The 20,076-nt window shown below is 41.2% G+C and overlaps 1 protein-coding gene across 1 annotated transcript in view; it reads right to left on the bottom strand.

The window, feature by feature from the left end:
- RAB3B (RAB3B, member RAS oncogene family) overlaps positions 1–20,076 on the bottom strand; it is a 46,714-nt gene that overhangs the window by 3,853 nt on the left and 22,785 nt on the right. The window contains exon 3 of the mRNA XM_062003418.1: positions 4,636–4,754. Coding sequence (XP_061859402.1) covers positions 4,636–4,754 — 119 coding nt within the window. The remainder of the gene's footprint in view (positions 1–4,635; positions 4,755–20,076) is intronic.

The raw sequence follows: 20,076 nt of genomic DNA, 5'->3' as shown, positions 1-20,076 counted from the left end.
GTGATTAATGTGATGGAAAGACTGTACTTCACATTCATATACTAGCTGGAGAGCTCACTTAAATACCTGATTTACAGCCATGAACCTCCTTGTATGAGATCTGCCTTTAGTTGGTTTAGGAGCAGCACTTCTGGAGTGACCCAAAGCAAATAGATTGTCTTTAGGACATCCAGCCATAAAAAAGCTGTAGTAAAAAGATCACTCAAGGAAGAAATCACATGGAGATATTTTCATTTCCCTTGTGGGAAGGTGAGATGAGCTCAGGGGGCTGTTGAAACAGTCACATAGAAATGAGTCTGAGACGAGAGGTAAATTGCACCATGCATACATGGGAGGCAGTTTTAGAGGGAACCTTGGAGCTTCATGAAAAGGTTTGGAGAATAGTAGGTCAGTGAATAGCATCTGCTATGGCAAATTGCCTGCTATAGCTCTAAGGTACTGGAGAGGTCTAGAAAGGAAAAGACCTCTCTCTGATGGAGAGTTGACTTTGCACAAGGCTACGTCCCCGTAATTTCAGTGTCATTATGAAGATGAATGTTGAGATCTATGCACACCCCTTCGAGCTCAACAGAAGGTAAGATTTGTCACGTGTGAGTGCTTACTTGGAGTGCTAGGTCTCTGGTTCTGAAGTGTGTTCATGTTTTTGGCTTGTTTTCTGTAGAGAACTCTGCAGGAAGAGATGGCACAAGAGAAAGCAGTGAGATGGGCTGAGATCCACGTTGACAGCCTGCTTACATAGCATCCTAACAAACCTGAATCACTAAACAGCAGTATGCAGGGCACCAGCAGGAAGGAACAAGCTTTAGACTGGACAATATCCTATTGGAAGACACACAGATGACTACTGTACACAAGTTGACCCATTCCAAAGTTTTATCAATGGGTATAATTTTAGGATCCAGGAATGACATTCAGATGGGAAATTCTTACCAGCCAATGAGAATGGTGGGATGGACAGCAGCCAAAAGTTAGTGGAAGGGACATCACTTCATATTTTATTTGCTGATGATTTTCTTGAGGTATCTTCCTAAGTTTGGTTGTATTTGCTTTATGAACCCAGTCCCACGATCACATGGCAGGTCGCTTACTTATTGTTTTATGGCAGAGAAACACTCAAATCTCCTCCACATGTGCTGCTTTAGAAATAACTGGGAAGGTTAACAGGTTCCTTACAGGATTAACTGTAACTGAGTACTGCTGATTTATTCTCCATGTCTAAAAGGTCAGGTGATCTGCTGCATTTATGATAAAATATTCAACTCAACAGTATTCTATATTTACTGTAGCTGGACACTGAAAAACTCATCACTAGCCAGCTAGGATAGAAAGACACTTAAAAGAGAGAAAGGATGTGTACGGTTAATTGCTGTAGTTTCTGGAAACTTGCATGATGTAAGAAGACCTAGGATGAGCTTTGCTGTTAGCTTTTGCATATATTCTGTGTGGATGCCCCATGTCATTTCAGTTAGGGATGAAGTATGGTCTAAGAACAAGTGTGGCTTGTTGTAGCCTCACCTAAACCTTTGCAAGCAGAGAGGCAAATCAAGCACTGAGCCACAAACTTTTCTTGAAGTATAAAAAGCAGGAGCAACTCTACTGAAGGCAACAACTTCATTAATGGAGAAGAGGTGTTTCAGGCACTTGTCCTCCCATCAGACAGTCTCACATCCCAAATGTTCTGGGTCCATCCCTCTCAGTCTTGCAGAGGTCCCAAAAGAGCATGCAGGTAGAGCAGGAAAGCTGTCATATCTGCATGTGATGGAAGAGACAAGGCAAGGCTGAGCAGCAGGGACACACTACTGACTTTATAGTCTTTACAGCTTCTCAATTGCCGCCACTGCATCCTCTCACCAGCACCAAAGAGAAGCACTACAGGACTGCTGGGGCTTTGTTTTTATCATTAGGCATGCTGCTGCTGTCTCACACTTGACTGCTATGCTAGCAAGTGGCAGAGGCTGATATAGCAGCACCAACACCAGACAAAAGCTTTTGTTTTCATTTCTTGTCCCTTTGGAAGTTTAGAAAACAATTTTGCAGATTGGGAAAAAACCCATCTCTTAGCTGCATCGCCACTAGAGGACTCTGCTGGCATAGCAACGCTGGTTTTGCTACAGTCCTCATCTCCTGAAAGGCTAAGCTCAGAAAGGAAGGAAATGGGCTACCATAGCCTGGTTTGATCAGCCCCACTACATCACTTGTGCTCTGAATTTTAGAAGTGGTTGGAAAGATTCCTGACGTGCAGAGCAAAAATAAACTGACACTTCACCTCTGTCTGACAAGGTGTTCTTAGCAAAGATACTCCTGCAGCTCCCAAGGCACAGGAAAATATGAAGTCAAACACACAAAGCCCGTCTTTCATAATTCTTACTCTTGCACCATTGCCTGATGGAACTGAGGTTGGATCACTGCCAATACAAAGCTTCAGGTTAAACTTCCCCTGTACAAACTTTAAAATAGTAGCAGCTCAGAGACTGAGGTTTGATAATTTTTGGCTACGTTAAGTCTGATGAGTAGAACTTACCAGAGTGGAACAAACAAACAGGTAGATGAACTGTGTGGTCACATATACCATGTTTCATCAGGGAACCAAACTGAAAATATTTATAGTTTCAAGAAAGATACTGCCCTAGCTCATGTGCCTGCACTCCTATGGAAAAAATCCCTGTGCAGGCACTTGCAGAAAAAAGCTGCATCTGAGCTTGGTGGAGGATGTGCCACGTGGAAGAACTTGGTTTTGGCAAAACCTTTGGATTTGTGCTTCTAGCAAGGAAAAAAACCTATTCCTTTATCATTAGCTGCAGAAGGACAGCTCAGGGAAGATATTCACCTTCTGCAGCATACTGTCATGATACTGGAGATGGGGTGAAAATGGAGAGGACATCTTTAGATGTGATGATCATGACAAACTGCTTCAGTGGAGAGCAAGAACAAATAAGATACAGCCTTTGAAGAAGGCCAAATTACTAAAAGCAACCAATCACATTGTTGGGGCTTTTGAGTTATAATCTACCTTAAGAGATACAGAATAGGTGTTGAACAAAAAGCCAGACTGAGCTAGGTGCTAAGAGGTCACTGAGATCATTGCGAATCAATGTCAGACTTGGAATATTACATGAACCAATGCATTGCCTTTCTTTGCATGCTGCACATCTCTATCTGCAGTACACAGCAAGAAATTACAGCAAGATATTTGAGGGGAGCCCTAGGGACACTACTTCTGATAAACACAGCCTTTCCCTTGCCTCTCCATGCCCTGTGTCTACTGCACAAAGTCTGGTATCCCTCTCAGAGGATGCCATGTCAAAACGTGAGCTCCAACAACAGCCTCCTGTTTATCTGTGCTAGTGCTGCAGGCACTACCTCACAGCAGCAGCATCACTCAGAGGTTTTCACCCCAGGCACTGTGCTGGGTCTCTGCTGAGAAGACACCTCCCATCAGCTACCACAGAGGGGGCTGCAGGCACTGCCCATGGCCACAGCAACAGCATGTGCTCTGGCTCTTCTGGGAAGACCAATACTCATCCTGCTCTCTACATGCACTCATCTGGAAGGCAGGAGAGGAGGAAGAAGGTCTGGGCCACAGCTCTGCTTACAAAATCAGACCACAGTGTGCAATGAGATGGGACATTTCTTCCCAAGAAAGCAGACAAGTGGCCTGAGCTACAAGAAGATTCTCCAGATGAGGAAGAAGTGCACACCAAAATTTTGGGGAGACAAGCCTGAGTACTAATTCAGCTCTGATTCTGCATGGAGGTTTAAAAGTGACTGACCCCAGTGCTTTCCTTTTTCACTGTAAGCCAAAAGTATTTCCTGGCTTTTTGTCATCAGAAAGTTCAGAAAACACGTTCCAGTGTTGCTGCATTTGTACTGAATTCAGAGTAGGCAGAGGAGCTTCTAACAGCTGAGAATCTGTTTCATACATAGTTTCAGAGCTAAGTCTCCACTTTTCCTATGTAAAAGGTAACTCCTCCTCCATCCCACAATTCTACACTGAGCATGGCCTCACAGAGCAGTTCAGGTGCTTTCTGTAGCCACTGGTAACAGACAGACCTCTTCCAAGGGGTACACTCTGTTTCTGTCCTAGACTTTGCTCTTCCTCCTTGTATTATAACTACAACTAATTTAAACTTCACAAGTTAAAAAATCTAACTTGATCCATTTAAGTTATATCAGCTTAAGACAAGGTGAAGAATGTTCCATGTATCTACACTTGTAGGTTAAAAAAAAAAATCAAATATAATTTTTTAAAGCAGCTTAGAAAAATTGAGCCTCATGAGATTTTAAGTGATATTTGACTGGAACAACCACTGTTAAACTGGATTGTTTTAGCAGCATAGCCAGAAACTTCATAAACCCAAGTAATGTGTGAAAGGATTTGTTTCTTTAAGTTAGAACTTCTAAAAGCAACAGCTGCTGCAGTATAGTACTATATTTGAGATAAAACTTTTCACGTGAAGCTGTAGAGCTTTTTCTAAGGTTAGTTTAAAAATCAAATTATTTATCCCAGAGTTTGGATGAAGAGGAAAGAATACAATGATGGAATGCACTCTGGAGGTTGTGATGTCTAATGTTCTCAACAAGCTAATGTGAATTGGGCGAAAACCAAACAACCCCAACAACAACAATATTCCATACCAGTCCTGCACTGCGTTGAAGGAGTCTTCACTGGTGATATCATACATGAGGACAAAGCCCATGGCTCCTCGGTAGTAGGCTGTAGTGATGGTCCTGTATCTTTCTTGTCCAGCTGTATCCTGGAACAGAAAGGAATATTTAGCCTTTGACTTCCGTTCTCAGGAACAGGAGTTATAGTTGGGTCCTACATCTAAAATAAAGCATCCACTTTTTGTTATTACACATTTTAAAAGTCTCATTTGTTCCCAATTGAAATGAACTCTGCTTACATTTTAGCATTAATTGGGCTTTTGCATAAACTGTGACTTGTTAAATTCCTTTTGACACATGTACTATTAAAAAATGCCAAAGATGTCAACCCCTTAATTGCACTTCTCAGCCTCAGCTTCACTGCAATAATAAAATGTTAGCAGAGTTCACGGAAAGCTGACACTTCAAAGCAGAGGCAATAGAAAACAGTCCAGGACTGTATCAGGCAAAAAACATTTAGGTGTTGCAATTTGGTGTCACAGTCAGAAAAATGTGCTTGAGATAAAGGCTGCAAGTAACTCAATTCTTACCTGAGGTTAGAGACAACAATTAAAGACCTGATGAAATGAAAATGATCTTACAAAGTGAATTTCATGTGGAATAACTAATCCTGATTCCTGAGGTGCACATACTAGTTTGAGAGTTAACTAATCATCTTCTGTTGGCTCAGCTTAATTCTCTTCTCTACCAAAGACGCTGTAGAATACTTCTATCTGCAGTTATCACTTCTATGTTCAGCCTGTCAGCACAAAGGTGAAACTCTGGCATTTACAACAGAAAAAGACTGAAAGACTTGTGACGGCTGGAAAATATGTCAGCTACCACCTGTTGGATGGCAACATTTATTGCTCACATTTTGGGTGCTTGCTCTCAAACTGAAGAATATTTCTACATCAGATCAGAAGTCCTGGAGCCAATCTATTCCTTCTGGGCCTCCCTTCTGAAGCCTTTGCTTAATGTATCTCTCATTCAGGAGCTATCTGCCATTTGAACAAATACATATCCATCTCTTGGCAAATGGCAAGTCTGTGAAACAGCTGCAGGCAAAAGGCCTCACCTTCAAAGTGCACATCCAGCTTAAGACTAAGACTGTTGGTTACTTGTATCGGTTAGCAGATCTGAAATGACTGGTCCTTTTTGTCCTACAAAACCCATGCTTAAGAAAGCATTTACTGCCACTGGTTTAAAACGTGATTCAAGCTTCTATTATTTAGAGACAAAGACCCTAAAGGACTTATGTAGCTGGAAGAGTATAATAAATCCAGGTAGAGCACTCTTGCAGGAGTATAGAGCCAGTTCCTAATCAGATACAGCACATCACCAGAACTCCAGAAAACACACAAGGTGCAGTGAGTGTGAGACTGCTCAGCTTTAATATCCTCCTGCCAATCATTCCCATACATGCAGCTTTGTTGGTGCTGCATCCAAGAGACAGTGTTGGCCCTTCCAGAACACATGCTAGCCAGTCTATGGGTAAGGGGAAAACATCAACCATCGCCTGCTGTTCTGTACCAGAATATCACAGAGGCTCTCAGTAAGAGGAAAGCACTTGTAAATAAGCTCCCTGCAGCTTGCTTAAAGGGCTCTGCCTATTGCAGTACCATGAGACTATCCACAGCTGCAACATGCTGTGAATTTCCCAGAGGAGAGATTATGTAGCACAGATCTTGCTGCTTTTCCACCAATCCTCTGGAAAAAAGAAGGGATTTTTTTACTTGAAAGTTGTACATTTAATTCAAGACAGGGTAGTTCTTTGGCTGATCACAGCGAGGCATTGCACACTGGCTGAGAAACAGTCCCCCTGTTCCCTCCTGACAAGAAAGAAGTACTTGCGGCCTGAGTGACCGTTTCTTGTCCTGCATTGGTGAGTCCACATAACAGAGCACTCTTGTATTCAGACACCACATCCTCTCTTAGAACAGATAAACTAGCCATGGCAACTATATCCTAACTGTACTTTTTCAAGTACAGAGGAGCCTCAGCAGGAATAATATTGTTCTGTTTATTCAGAGAGACATGATAGTTGCTTTATTTTTGCCCAGTTTCCTAAGGACATCGAAGCTTATTAAATCAGCAGTCTCCACACATGCACATATATATGTTCATTACAAGTCTGCTGACTTTTGATCAAATTTGACTGAAGGGAAATGCTCTCAAGGGTATGTTCTTACAAATGTCACAGAATATTGGGCAAGGTAAAGAACATAGACCACCTTAAGCATACCTTAGCTGGAGGAAAAAGCTTAATTGCAACGCTTAGCTTTTTCCAAGAGGAGAGAGGCTTTCTTCATGCCTCATTAGGAGAAAGATCTAAATCAGTTTCAGGAACTTCTCAGATCCTCAAACCAACAAAACAAAGCAAATCCATAGGAGTCAGGATTCTTCAGTTCTCATGCGCACAGCATTATTGTTTTACACCTGAATTCCCAGGTTCTTTTATCTCCCAAATCTCTTCTTCTATTTTCTGCTCTGGATTTAACTAGCACTCATTTTGGCTTAGGGCATGAGGCTGTGACCAGGCAGTAAGCAACTGCAAGACATATTGTCCAGCTACACACAGAATAATTTGGAAAGCAATTAAATTTGACAATGGCTCAGAGCAAGGAGTTGGCTCTGAGGATGTACATCCAGGCTGTACATCAAGCTTCAAGAGACTCTGAGAGCAGCTTCCAAAACCTGCCCTGGTACCATCTCAGTGCCTCAGCTGAGTGATGAACTGAACTCAGCATACAGAGTTCATCTGTGTCAAAGACAAACTGTGCTCCTGTCTGAAAGCTCTGATATTTAGTTAGTCTGGTTTGTCGCTGTCAGCATAATGCCTGAGAATGCCGTTAGTGCTGAGGTGGGCCCTGATTTATATGTTAGTGACAGAAGCATATGGCTGCAGGAGGTACAGAACCCTAAAGGGCTACACGCATCTGCTTAGTCTCAACCTCTTCTCTGGTAGACAACGCACTTACCTAGTTAGGAAGGTAATTTGCATATTCATTAGTATATACTTAAATGCCTATCTTCTCAGGTTATCAAGGGGGTGGAGGAAGGCATCCTCTGTTCACTATATGTAGTGAACATAACCTTGCCCTGGTAGCTGTGTGGCACAATGCAGAGATGTGATTCATCTCTATGCAAGTCACTGAGGGATTCCTTGCTTTGTTTTACTGTACAAGTACAGAGCATGTCACCTCCACTTACAGGTTTTTCATTGCATTTCTCTAAATCCATTAGAATCTTTGTAATATCACACTGCAGTGATTTTTTTCCACCCCTTCAGGGTATATTAGCTTCTTAGACAGCTATAAATTGGCTTAATTTTCTTGACTCTCACCATGTTTCATACGAGCTTCAGTGAACAATGCCTACTACCCCCCAGATACTTCGACAAAGTAAAACAAACTGTAAAATCTGAGCTCAGTTTCCTCAGCATTTACAGCAGTTGCCCATACCTTAGTTTAAAACACCACAAACCTTCGGTAAATTAGGCATGTCAAGTTTTTATGTCCAAGACATTTACCTACTGAAGGAGAAAATAACTGACAGAAATTGCTTCCTCCCCCTCCAAACCCCTGTTTGCAAGATTTCCAGGTAGACCACAAACTCATTAGAAGACACGTAGATGAGGCACAGGCAGAAACTCAGTGTAGCTCTAATTAACATTCTAGCCAAGTGCCTAGGAAGAATAGCCTGAGCCTTCAGCATCCTGTTTAACTGAAGGATCTCCTAGAGATATATTTACACCAATGTGCTAACAGCTCTGTTCTTTTGTAGCCTGTCCTTGATACAACAATTAGAAACCCCCACAAGACCATTAGTTGGTAGTTTGAAACAAAAATTTGAAGGTTTCCCATTAATGAGCAACCAAAATGTAGTGTTTATCAGAGGATAAAGAGACCCAAATGCATTTGCATTACGCACAGATGCCTTGTACTCACAGGCTCCATCACCTTCACAATAGGTGCACAACCAGCTTTTCTTAAATGTACTTGGCTGTCTCTGTAGAAACAGCAAGACACTTACACAGGAAACATATTTGAGTTTTTAAATCACAACAGATGCTCTTGTTTGTGGGTCTGAAAAAACAGAATCCCTGATTTTAAACCATCATTCTTCTAGTGAAGATTTCCAGCCCCAGGTTCTTTGTTCCAAAGAAAATGTCATTGAAACTCCTCATCTGTACCAGCTGTAATCCCCTCAGCATCATGACTGCTGTAGCTGTGTACGTGACAAACAGCCTCTAAAGAAAGTAACTTTTCATTTTTTTTTTCCCAAAGGATTATGGTTTGATTTTGGTTTTGGGTTTTTTTCTGGATTTTTTTTTAAAGAAGAATAATACCTAAGAGTAAGAATCACCTGTTGTCTAGCTGGTTGGCAAAGGCTACATGATGCATATATTTAGCATTGTCCTTCCCTAGGCTGCTCAGTGTCAGAACAGAGGCTACATCAACCCAAATAACCAGCACCAACCATAAATTTGGGGCTTCATCAGCCTTGGTGAAGAAGAGACAACTTCTTCCCTGCTGTTCAGCATCACAGCGTGTCACCTATGATTGTTACATATCAAAGTGTCAGGAAATACCCAGCTCCCTGCAAACACAGCTCAGTTCTCAGTAAGACTGGCCACCTCAGCTCTTGCTATCTACAAGACAGATAATCTGAATAAAAGCTTCATCCTGAAGCCAAAGGGCTGTTTGTCCTGCTACAGGCCAAACTTGTGGCTCAGTATGACTCGACCCCTATTCACTTTCCCATCTGCATGGATGAGAAAACATTTGCACTCACATCAAGCCGTGCCGGTGTCTGCTGCCAACAATGAGAAAGCCATTCTCCTGTCCACAGCATTCACCCCACCCTGCTCTCTTCCCATCTCCAGGCAGATCTCTCAGACTGTCCATGCAGCCTTCTCCACTGCTGCCTTGTTCTGCCTTCCTCGCTGGACCTAGCTGGTAGCTCAAAGCAGCATTTCCTTACTTTTCTGCACTGCTGCAACACAAACTGTTAAATTTCTCATGACTCCCAGCAATACTAGTTGTTTTAGTCAATATTGTTGATGTCTGCTAGGAGGTGCCTGGTATGTTCCCACCCCACTAGCAGTGCATTTGGCCAGTGATTAGTGTTTCTGGATGTTGTATTAACACACATACATAATTTCCTTTGCAGAAGTAGACTTCTGCATGAAAGCACCAAGTATCAGATAAACAAAAATCACCTTGAGGAAGAGGAATGGAAAAAAGACACAACCAACCAAAACTACAAGGGTGAGTGAAGAGAGTGATCTTGGGCAGACTAGTATGTGCCATTAATAAGAGAATGCTAACATTGAGCTTACTGTTCCTGTCAACAGCTAGAAATAGGAACAAACAGGCAAGCAAGATGAGTCACTGGCTAAGACATGGAAAAGACGTGATGTCATGAAAAGCCTGTGAAGTTTCAATTGCTGCCAGGAGCAAAATAACACCTGGTTCCTTCAGAGCTCAGCTCTGATTAAAACACTCCTGTTCAACAGATTGTATTAAGTCTATTTTTTTCCTCTCTTGTTGAGTGCTCTCATTGCCTAAGAGTCACTGGAACCTACTCAGACACATTTAGATACCTTGAGAGATAATTTCATTTGAGCAATGTTAGCAATATGCAGCAAAATATTCCTTTTGAGGAAAAAAAAATACAATTAAACACCACTGCAACACAAAATCTTCGTTTTTTTTTGAGAAAAGACTCTACCCTTGCAAAGTGTTTTTTAAACATTTCCCCACTATGGCTATGTTCAAGTCTTCAGAGCTAGTAAAATCAGAAGTCTGGGATAATTTCCATTGCACCAGTTGCAGAAGCTTCACTTTTCCCATCCTATTTTGCTTACCCTTTACAGAAGCTCCTGTCACCTTGTTCTCTGTAACACCTCCACAGTAACCTCTCCCAGCAGGGAGATGGAAATTTTGTGAAGAGAGACTTTTAATATATGCAGAGGCTACAAGAGCTCACCAGTACCTGGCCAGTCACCAGAGGCCTCAGTCTTCCCTGACACCCACACAATTTTGAAATTGTCCCCTGTAACTCAGTGGCTGAGTGTACCTTCAGGTGAGGCGCTGCACTTACTTGTTCAAGTACTTTTGTAAACTGAGCTGCTAGACAAGGAGGATCAGCTAGTGTAGGTTGGCCTCATCCACCGTTAAAGCTATTCTGGTGGCTGGAGAGCCCCAGCTCTTTAGCTTTGCTCAGCAACTCCACACCATATCAGACAAGAAGGAAACCACTGAAAATGCAACCAAGTGCATTTGCTCTGCAGAATGTAATTTTCAATCTGGAATCAGGCCAAGGTAGTGTGATTAACACTACTGCTCATGACCTATTAAAATGTTAAGAAAACTATTTCCATTTTCCCAAGTGCCTTGAGTGCTAGTGAAGATTAGCAGCAGTTGCCCTTCATGATCTGTCAAATGCTAAGGAGTACTGAAATGGGGCTGCTTGCTTATGAACATCACCTGCTCCTTTCATCTTTTTGCCATTTGAGTTTCTCTGTTAAGAGTATTTAAAAGATAGTGGCTGCAAAACAGAAATCACATGAAGAAGTACACATGAAAATGACATTCATCGTGCACATTTCTTAAACGTTATAGGACTGAAAAGTTTTATTTTTCATGACTTAGAATTAATATGAAGATCAATCTGATATTTTTTATTCCTCCTGATCCAGTTACCTTGACAGAAAAATAAAGAAAAGCTAGTAATAAAAATATGTATCATCCACATCACATGCTTACTTCCAACTCCCATTTTTCTAGCTACCAATAAACAGCAAAGTTCAAGAGTTATGATACATTTGAAAGTCTATCAACTGTGGGCAAGTGATTAAACCAACACCACTATGAGAAAAGAAAGTATTTAAGAAAATTTTAAGAGGCTGAGATCCTAGAATAAGGAGCATTTAGGCACTGAATGCATTGTGATGTAAGAATATTTTGCCAGTTTTGCTGGATCTTTTCAGTTGTCCAATATATATCCTTTAATACCGTTAATCAGGCACTGTAAGAACAGCTGTATGACCCACAGATGTCTGAGTAATGTTAGACACTATAAGCATTATTAATTAGATAGAGTTGTTGAAAAGCAGATAAATTAATCACAGACAGAGGAATTTAGAAGCAGCACTACACTACTGTGAATGAGCAAACGTGGACATCCCAGGTGCTCCTGCAGTGCCCTGGATAGATATGCTACAGTTCAGCTACCACTGTGTGGTCACAGCAGTCTGCTAACCCATAGAGATGTACAGCAGAAAGGAAAATCTCCATACACTGTGAATCAGCTGCAAAAAGAACAAATGCAAAATCTGTGAGGAGGAAGTTAAATGATCTATGCTACCAATCTGTCTAAAATTGATAGCCGGGTTCTGTGATTTGCAAAGGAACAAGGACAGGTGAAGGGAATTAGCATGAGAGTGCCATCAGCCTCCTTCTACCTCAAACCTACACAGGCAAATCCCAGCTCTGAGAGCAGCAGAACAAGACCCAGACTTCCTGGAGACTATTTCTAGGTGATCAAATGTCATGGTAACCAGCAAGAGAGCCAGGCAGTGAGAGGGTTGCTCAGGTCTGTGGAGAGCAGGCTCTGGCCAGGCTGGCAATCATGGTGGTACCCAGCTCTGAGCACGGCTCCATGACTCTGGGCAAGACCTTCAGTTAACCCACTTACAAAGCAAATACGTCCAGAGGTGTTTATGAAGCTTAATGACTTTGTGCCTGGAAGATCTGTTAGCACCCCTAATTGTAAGAAAAATTAGTACTCTGCTACAAGCATCACCCCTTGGGCTTGTTCCTATCGAGGGACGATTTCATTTTATTTAGTAGTGGATTAGGGCTAAATCTGAGCCTTATGCTTCACAAGAACCCCCTAGAGATATTATGTCAAAGGGATCAATTCTAATACTAAGTGCTCAGAAATTCTGGGAAGATGTTTATGATATTTGTGAGGTAAAATAACAAATCAAATTACAACCATGAGGCAAGAACACATGCTTTAAATTGAAGGGCAGCAGCAATACCGAAAGAAATAACCAAACATAGTTTATATTAGGAATCAAACACCAATTAAAAAATTATGTTATTTCAAGGTCTTTAAAGCTCTAACATGTAAAATTTTTTACTATCTGGTGAAAATCAAAAGTTGATCAGGCTATTTCCAATTTATTATCTTCCAAATTAGGAAAAAAGACCCACTCCTGAATTCAGGAAAGCCTTAACCAAAATATAAACGCATTTAAGGCAGTAGCACTCAGGCAGAAAGAAAGCTTAAAGATAACAAAACCCAAGAACAAGTTGAAGCTTATAAATCAGAAGGTATACAAAAAGGAGAAGAAAAAGGTATGTATCTCAGTTCAGCAGAGTTTGAAATACATTTTCCAAATGCTGGACTTGGCAAGAATATAGATTGCTCTGTCTCATAAGTTTGTGTTTGCTAGAAATGTTCACATACTTTAAAAAGCAATGCAATAAATAAATCTGATACTGTTCTTCATTGGTGACATGAAGGGGGACTTGTTTAAGTTTACAAAAATGTAAAAAAAACCTGTGGAATTTGAAATTTTCCAAGTAAACCCACATCTCTGCTGAGAATAGAAAGGAAGACTTTCAGCTAAAGGACAGCTATTTTGGAATAGTCATAAGCATCTTAAAATAGAGACTTAGAATTGAAATTCTTTGTCAACCACAACAGTAAACACATGGCTGTGCTCAGTTATAGACAAGACAGAGAAAATAATGTGCTACCATTTACTGTAATATTTTCTATTACAACCACAAAACCCAGATGTTACACTAGAAATTCTGTTGTGGAGCAACTGCAGACGGCTCTACTGCACTCCTGGGGCATCTCAGGGAGCAGTTGGGAGGTCCCTGTGGGGCTCTCACATGGTTACCATGCCTATGGGTTTCTCTGTGTGAGGTCCTTCTGCACACTATCTTAAATTAATCTGAAGCCATCTCCTCCTTTCCATTTGGAAAGAGGGTCATGAGCAAATACTTCTTGATATACGTGTGAGATGGTTTGCTGCTTGGTATTTTTACTGGCTACTAATCACTTCATCTCCACAACACCTCCCTGCTCTGTCTAGGCCATGTGCTGCTTCCTAGCCTTTGGCCAGTGGACATAGTATCTGAGTGGTTTGAGTCTTACCAAGGAAAAGTATTTGTTCATATTTACCTTTTTAGAAAAAGAGAGGAAAACCACGGCAGATTTCTCAGCTGAAGAAAACATGTTGTTGGCATCATAAAAAAATGAAGAACATAAAACTATCTGTTACTCAAACAAACTTCTAAACTGGTTCCAATCTTTGCCCTGATAGTCTCTACCTATCAAAAATCACTTCTCCCTGCTCTAAGATCAAATCAGTTTTACCCTACCATTACCTATGTGAGACATCACAATTATTCATCAGCTGTTTGGAAAACTGACTTTTAGCAGCTCTTGGCAGGAATCACTTTGCATTTCTTCTAAATTAAAGCTACTGCACCTGAGCCTATTTTAGGAGCAAACCAAGCCAAAATCCATTCCTCTAGTCCTTTCTGAGGACAAATTGTTTTGTCAAGAAGCAAGCAGAGGAAAGGAAGCCCTGTGTAATGGAAGACAAACAAATCTTTCAAGACCTGTCTCATAGAAAAAAAGACACTAAGAAGCCAGAATACATTTCAAGCAGATTTAGCAAGCAGACTACATCTAAGTCAATCACAGCATGGTCTGCAGCAGGTCCACAACTCTGATACTAGTGAGAATATCATGTCAGCACTTCAGATGATCAGCATTTCAGTGAGAAATTCTGGCCCAAACCGATGTTGGACACGTGCTGCTGTGCCCACCTGGCACTGCCTTAGAGTATAATCAGCTGGAAGACAATCATTAACAGATGTTCAAACCAGTGTGAATCTTGTACAGCTGAAGTCAACTGATATAAAGAATGACTGTTGTCAGGAAAAATACTGGTGGAGAACTCCATCTATTTCTAACGATTCATTAAAGAATGTAAGGTATAAAAGCAAAAGACCATTTCAAACCAAATTTGCTGCTAGGCTATAACATCCACATGTGCACAAGTCGTAAGGGTTGAAGAATTATCATCCTAGCAGGAAAAATGTTACCTACTGAGGTGGTTTGCTACAGCAGCAGGTGACTTGCTACAGCAGCACTGTTTACACTTTTTGCAGAATTTGAACAAGCTTCTAACTGAAGGCAACAGAACTACTTTGATCAGAAGTAGATCTATGGGGCAGAAAAGACTGTGCTGCAGAGACTGCCAGTGTCCCCCATGGTGCACTTACCTGCTTTTTAGCTGGAGAGGAGCCATGTTGCTGTATGCCTCCAGGTTCATCTGTCCCCAGCAGTTCACACCAGTGGGACCTCGCTCAGGCTTTCAAGCAGCCTACTGCTCGCACTTCCCAGGACCTCTCACTTCAGCCCAGAGCTGGGGAGATGCCATTTGGCCATTGAACTTTGATATAAAATAAGCCCTGCAGAACTGTAAGGTCTTGCTTGCATTCAGTAACTTCAAGGAAGAATGTTGTGTAAACAGAGGCACTGACTTCTCAAACATGAGCCTAAGCTTCTAGATAAAGAAGGCTTTTAAAAGAGCTGTTAATGACAACTCCACACTGTCATATTTAAAGTGAATGAAAATCCCAGAGGCACAGCATGAGATCATATTTCTAGAGAACATTAAACACACATGATGCTTTACAGATTAACAAAAGTATGGGGGCATGGTTCTTTGTTACCTTCTATCAATTCTACACTAAAACAGCTTCATGAAAGAGCGAAATTGTACAGCATCACCCCAAGCAAGCAAAGGTCTATCAACAAATCTGTAACTGAGGCAGTCATAGTATCAGGCACAATACAAGCCTAAATTCATGCATAAGTATTATGCTGCTTCCTAAATCACCCAGACTGTCTGCCAGCCAGTCTCTGGACCACCGGCTCAGCTCAATAAGGGGCAACTCTACACTCCATTGTTATCACACTTCTAGAAATGCTTACCAGCTCAGGAATAAATTTGTCCTATTACACTGAGGAAAACACATGCTGAAATATTTATCAAATGAAACCAGCTCCCTTAGTGAGAACTAACCTCTGGGCAGACATTAGTTCTGAGCTCCTCTGCTTTCACGGGTAGCCGTGTGATTTGTCTGGAAAAGGTGCAACAGGTTGACGTTTTGGGAAACACACTTTATTTTCTATGACAGAGACAAAAAGAAGACTCTTAGGGCTTGTCCTTGGTCCCACTCCAGTCCAGATCACCACCTTGACTGAAATGGTACAAACCCAAACTTTGAAGTCAAGCATAAGGTGTGGGCAGAGTAGGCCCACTCATGAGCTACAGATACTTTAACACTAAGGGGATGGGACTTCAGCAACAGTGTGACTGCTCCAAAATACTATGATGAACTGTACTTCCTGCCCACCGCTGTTTTGTCTTACTCCAATGTCAAAGAATTATAACTCAACCCAGTTTTAGAGGCTTTAGAAGAGCAGGGGAAGCTTTGGTGTTGGCTGTCTGGACCTTGCACTAACGCTTTATAGCAAGATTCAGGCAGTGATAATATCTGGCCTTTCTGCAGAACAGAATTCTTTCTGGTCTTGCAGGAAACGGTTTTTGTTTCTCTAGTATACTCATACCAGAATCACCATTCACAGAACAATCTAGAGAATTAAATGTATCCTCATTTAAAGCATTAATAAAATTAATACAAAGAAGTGAAAGGAAAAATGTTTCTCTCCTCACATTCCACCTAGGCCTTCTTTTCCATCTTGTACCACAGGGAAAGTAATTTCCCTTGACCAAAGGCTTTTCTCATCTTCTGAGTCAGTTGAATAATTAGGAAAGCCACAGTAATATCCAGATCTCTTTGCTTACATGTCTCCTTTTACTAATTCTTCATTTGAAGTCCGAAGAGAAAGCAGAAGACTTCATCCCCATCCCACCAGCACTAACTGTGCAATGACAAAGCACATGTGAGGGCAAGTGCAGCCTGTCCTGCAAACTGAGAGTTCCCATAAACCTCGGACACCCTTAGACAGGCCTTTTTACCAGACCATGTGGTAGCATCAGAGCTCATCTCCTGCCAATACATGCAGCTGAGAGCAGGGAATCCTAAGATGTAACCCTCAACAAAGAGTCTTTGCCACAGCTGAGCAGTGCCTTGTACCAGCCTTCCTGTTGCCTAGTGACTAAAAATTTCCTAGATCCTAGTTATCCTCATCAAGTGGGGCATAAATAAATATGCTGCAAAGTCTCATCCACAGGTTGTACTCTTCCTGGAGTCAAGTAGTCAGACAATAAGTATCAGATGATAAAGAATATAAACTTTTCCAAATTAAAAGTGTGTTTCCACATCACTAATGATACCATATCAAATCAGCCCTGCGTTCATTAGGACATCAACAGTTCTATCAACAGACAGCAAATGTTACATAAAATGTCTTAGATAAGAAGAGGTAACATTCTGGTAACATGTTTACTTCCTCTTAATTAACAAACAGGCTAGTTGCAGTCTACCTCATGAAATTAGATGTAAACATAAATGACCTCCCCATATGCCCCATCTTTCAAAACAGCTTATTGACAAGAGCTGCTGGAACCACCTCTCATCCACTTGTGCTTCAGAGCTACTGCCATTGTTCTGCCACTTTTGTGAAGAAAGAAAAACAGGAAGTATGAAGGCACACCTGTCAAATACAGAGATTCATCTCTGTGGCCATGAAAGAAAATGGGAGGGATGATACTAGGAACACAGACTGACATTTCCAGAGGGAAAGGGGTCTGCTGTAGAGATGGTACTATGGGGAAGGAGATACCTCCTAACACGTGATGGTGGAGGAAAATGAGACAAACTGAAATGAGTCAAAAGAACAGAAGAAAAGATGATGGGAGGGATAACTTATTAAAAAACATTGGAAAGGTGAGCTGTGTTTGGATGAAATAAGTAACAACAATCATCCCAGGATAAGGCTTGTTTCAGCAAAGGCAAAACAAGCAGTTTCCTTGGGTAGTGACAGGCTGCTTCAGCTGTGCCAGGGATCAGCAGGACCAGGTCTTCAGGCAATCTCTCCTTCAAGCTTGAAGGACCCTCTGCTTCTGCATTTCCCACAGAACATTAGAAACTACAGAGGATGAAGTGATATTATCCTTGTCATAGCCAATAAGATGAAAGAACTGCTGGTGACATCCCTGAAACTAGGACTTGTGCTCGTTTCATTACTTAATTTTTCAATAGAGAAGGACAACTCTTCCGTCAGTTATTTTATTTGGTAATCACAGACCTCTGCTTCTGTTGGTGGATTGGAGTTTTTTTGGTTGTTTGGCTTTTAAATCTGTGTGAGGAGTTTTGTCTGTGACTTCCAGGGTTTTGGCCAAACTCAGCAGCCAGAGAGTTGTGGAGGAACCTGGTAAAGCATAAGATATTCAATGTCGAGGCTGTCTTTTGTTTGTACTCTGTTTGCATTCAAGAGACATGGGTCAGGATTTGATGCCTTGTGACATATGCTTGTAGCATGCAGCAGCATCATCTTGGAGATTTTCCATTTTGGCAGCTTGTGACACAGTCTGAATGTTGAACAATTTCATAGCATAGTAACGCAGATTAGTGCACAGACTGCACTGAGAATAACTACACTCTAGAGAAGCAAAGCTGTCAACCACCTCTACATCAACATGGTTACTGAGACATCATTCTCAGATTACAGGAGTAAATGATGAAAATATAATTAGTGAAATTATCTAATGAAAACAGAAACTCAGTCACAGGCATCACATTGTGTCTCAATTAGGCTGTGCTTAGGTCAGAATTCCCAGGTGTTAATAGGATTGTTAAAACAAAGAAAATGAACATGCAAAGGACAAAAAATCAACTAGGCACAGTAATAAAAATGCTTGTAATTAGCATCTTTGTTTTACTGAAGGTAATGGAAAACTTCAATAGCAGTATATAACATCACAGATTTTTTCAAACACATGATTATAACAAAGGAGAAAATGAGAATTTTGGAAGGAATGTGCTACATTAACTTGATATTGCCATGGTAAACAGTTTTACAACCTTGTAAGAAAGATTAAAAAGATCACAAGTTACCATGGTACCATTGCTCCTTCCAGCTTCATGTTTTCAACACAAAATTTAATCTTTTAAAGGACACACGGAGCTGTACTTTCTCCACTGTAAACTCATTCATCCTTTTCTGTGGGATGCTGCAATAAGTAGCACAGGATTTTCTTCAGAATGTCTCTGTTCACAGGGATCACCAGCTTGTTGTTCATAATTCATTATAGTTTCCACAATTTGAAAAATGAAATAATTTCTGGATGCAGTTTTCCAAAGTAACTTCAGACAAAGAATCTGAACCTGATTTTGCTCTTGGGTATGCTGCTCTAGAAGCTGGAGTCTTCTGTCTTTGTCTGATCTCAGCTGAGATGAGCAGCTGACCTATCATTTATTCACTTCCTCAACAGTGACAGAAACCCACCAATTACAAAACATGCTCCTGTCACTCCAGGTGGACAGCATCAGAAGAGCAGCTTGGGAAATGAGAAGGCACGTCATATGGTATTAAAGCAAAGGAGATGAGGGCACATTGCCAGGACCTTTTAGGACGAGTCTTTGAGAGAGCCCTTCTCTCTTCACTGACCTTTTGCTAGCAATTGTTTTCCTCTCAGCTCCACAATTACCTTCCCGCCTCCATTGATTAATTCGGGCCCACTTCCAGTGCCCTAGATCTACTTGTATCCCAAACTGTCCTTGCAGATAAGACCTGAATTTGGGGCCTGAGACAGACACCTTCGAACACAGGTATGACAAAGCCACTTCCTAATGTAAAACAGGAATTTGATTTCAAGGAATGAAGAGTTGATATATAAAAAAGAAAAAGAAACACCAGCCTGGAGGTAACCATTTATATTGAAATATAGATTGTTTTGGCCACAGAGAAACATTGTTTCATAGGTTTGCATTAAGAGTATACCTCATTTGCCATTACTGTGTCTGCTTACCCACCAGAATGAATACAGGTGTTAATTGACAAGCTATACTTTCCAAATATCATATACCAACCGCTTTATAGACATATCAATGCTGTCATCTGCTACATTTAGGAGAAGATGCCACCCTGCTCCTTGACAAGAGCAGATTAAATATCAGCAAACCTCGTGTTAATCAACAAACCTCTTCCTGAACTTAGCAACCATGCTCATGTCACATGAATGACTCTTGCAAAACATACAGTGAAAGCACAAAAGTCAAGTTGTGTCTTTCTGTGTCCAAGGAGAACACTAGGTTTAGCTACAGAGCAACCCTTTGTATATCAGTGCAACCTTGACTTTTACAGGAGTAATATCTCCTCTTGACACATCATGTTGCCTAAAAGTGAGAGAACTCCAGA

The sequence above is a fragment of the Colius striatus genome, chromosome 10 (assembly GCF_028858725.1).
Source record: "Colius striatus isolate bColStr4 chromosome 10, bColStr4.1.hap1, whole genome shotgun sequence".
Lineage (NCBI taxonomy): Eukaryota > Metazoa > Chordata > Aves > Coliiformes > Coliidae > Colius > Colius striatus.
Note: the sequence above shows the minus strand (reverse complement) of the source record. Positions and strands in the feature narration are given on the sequence as shown.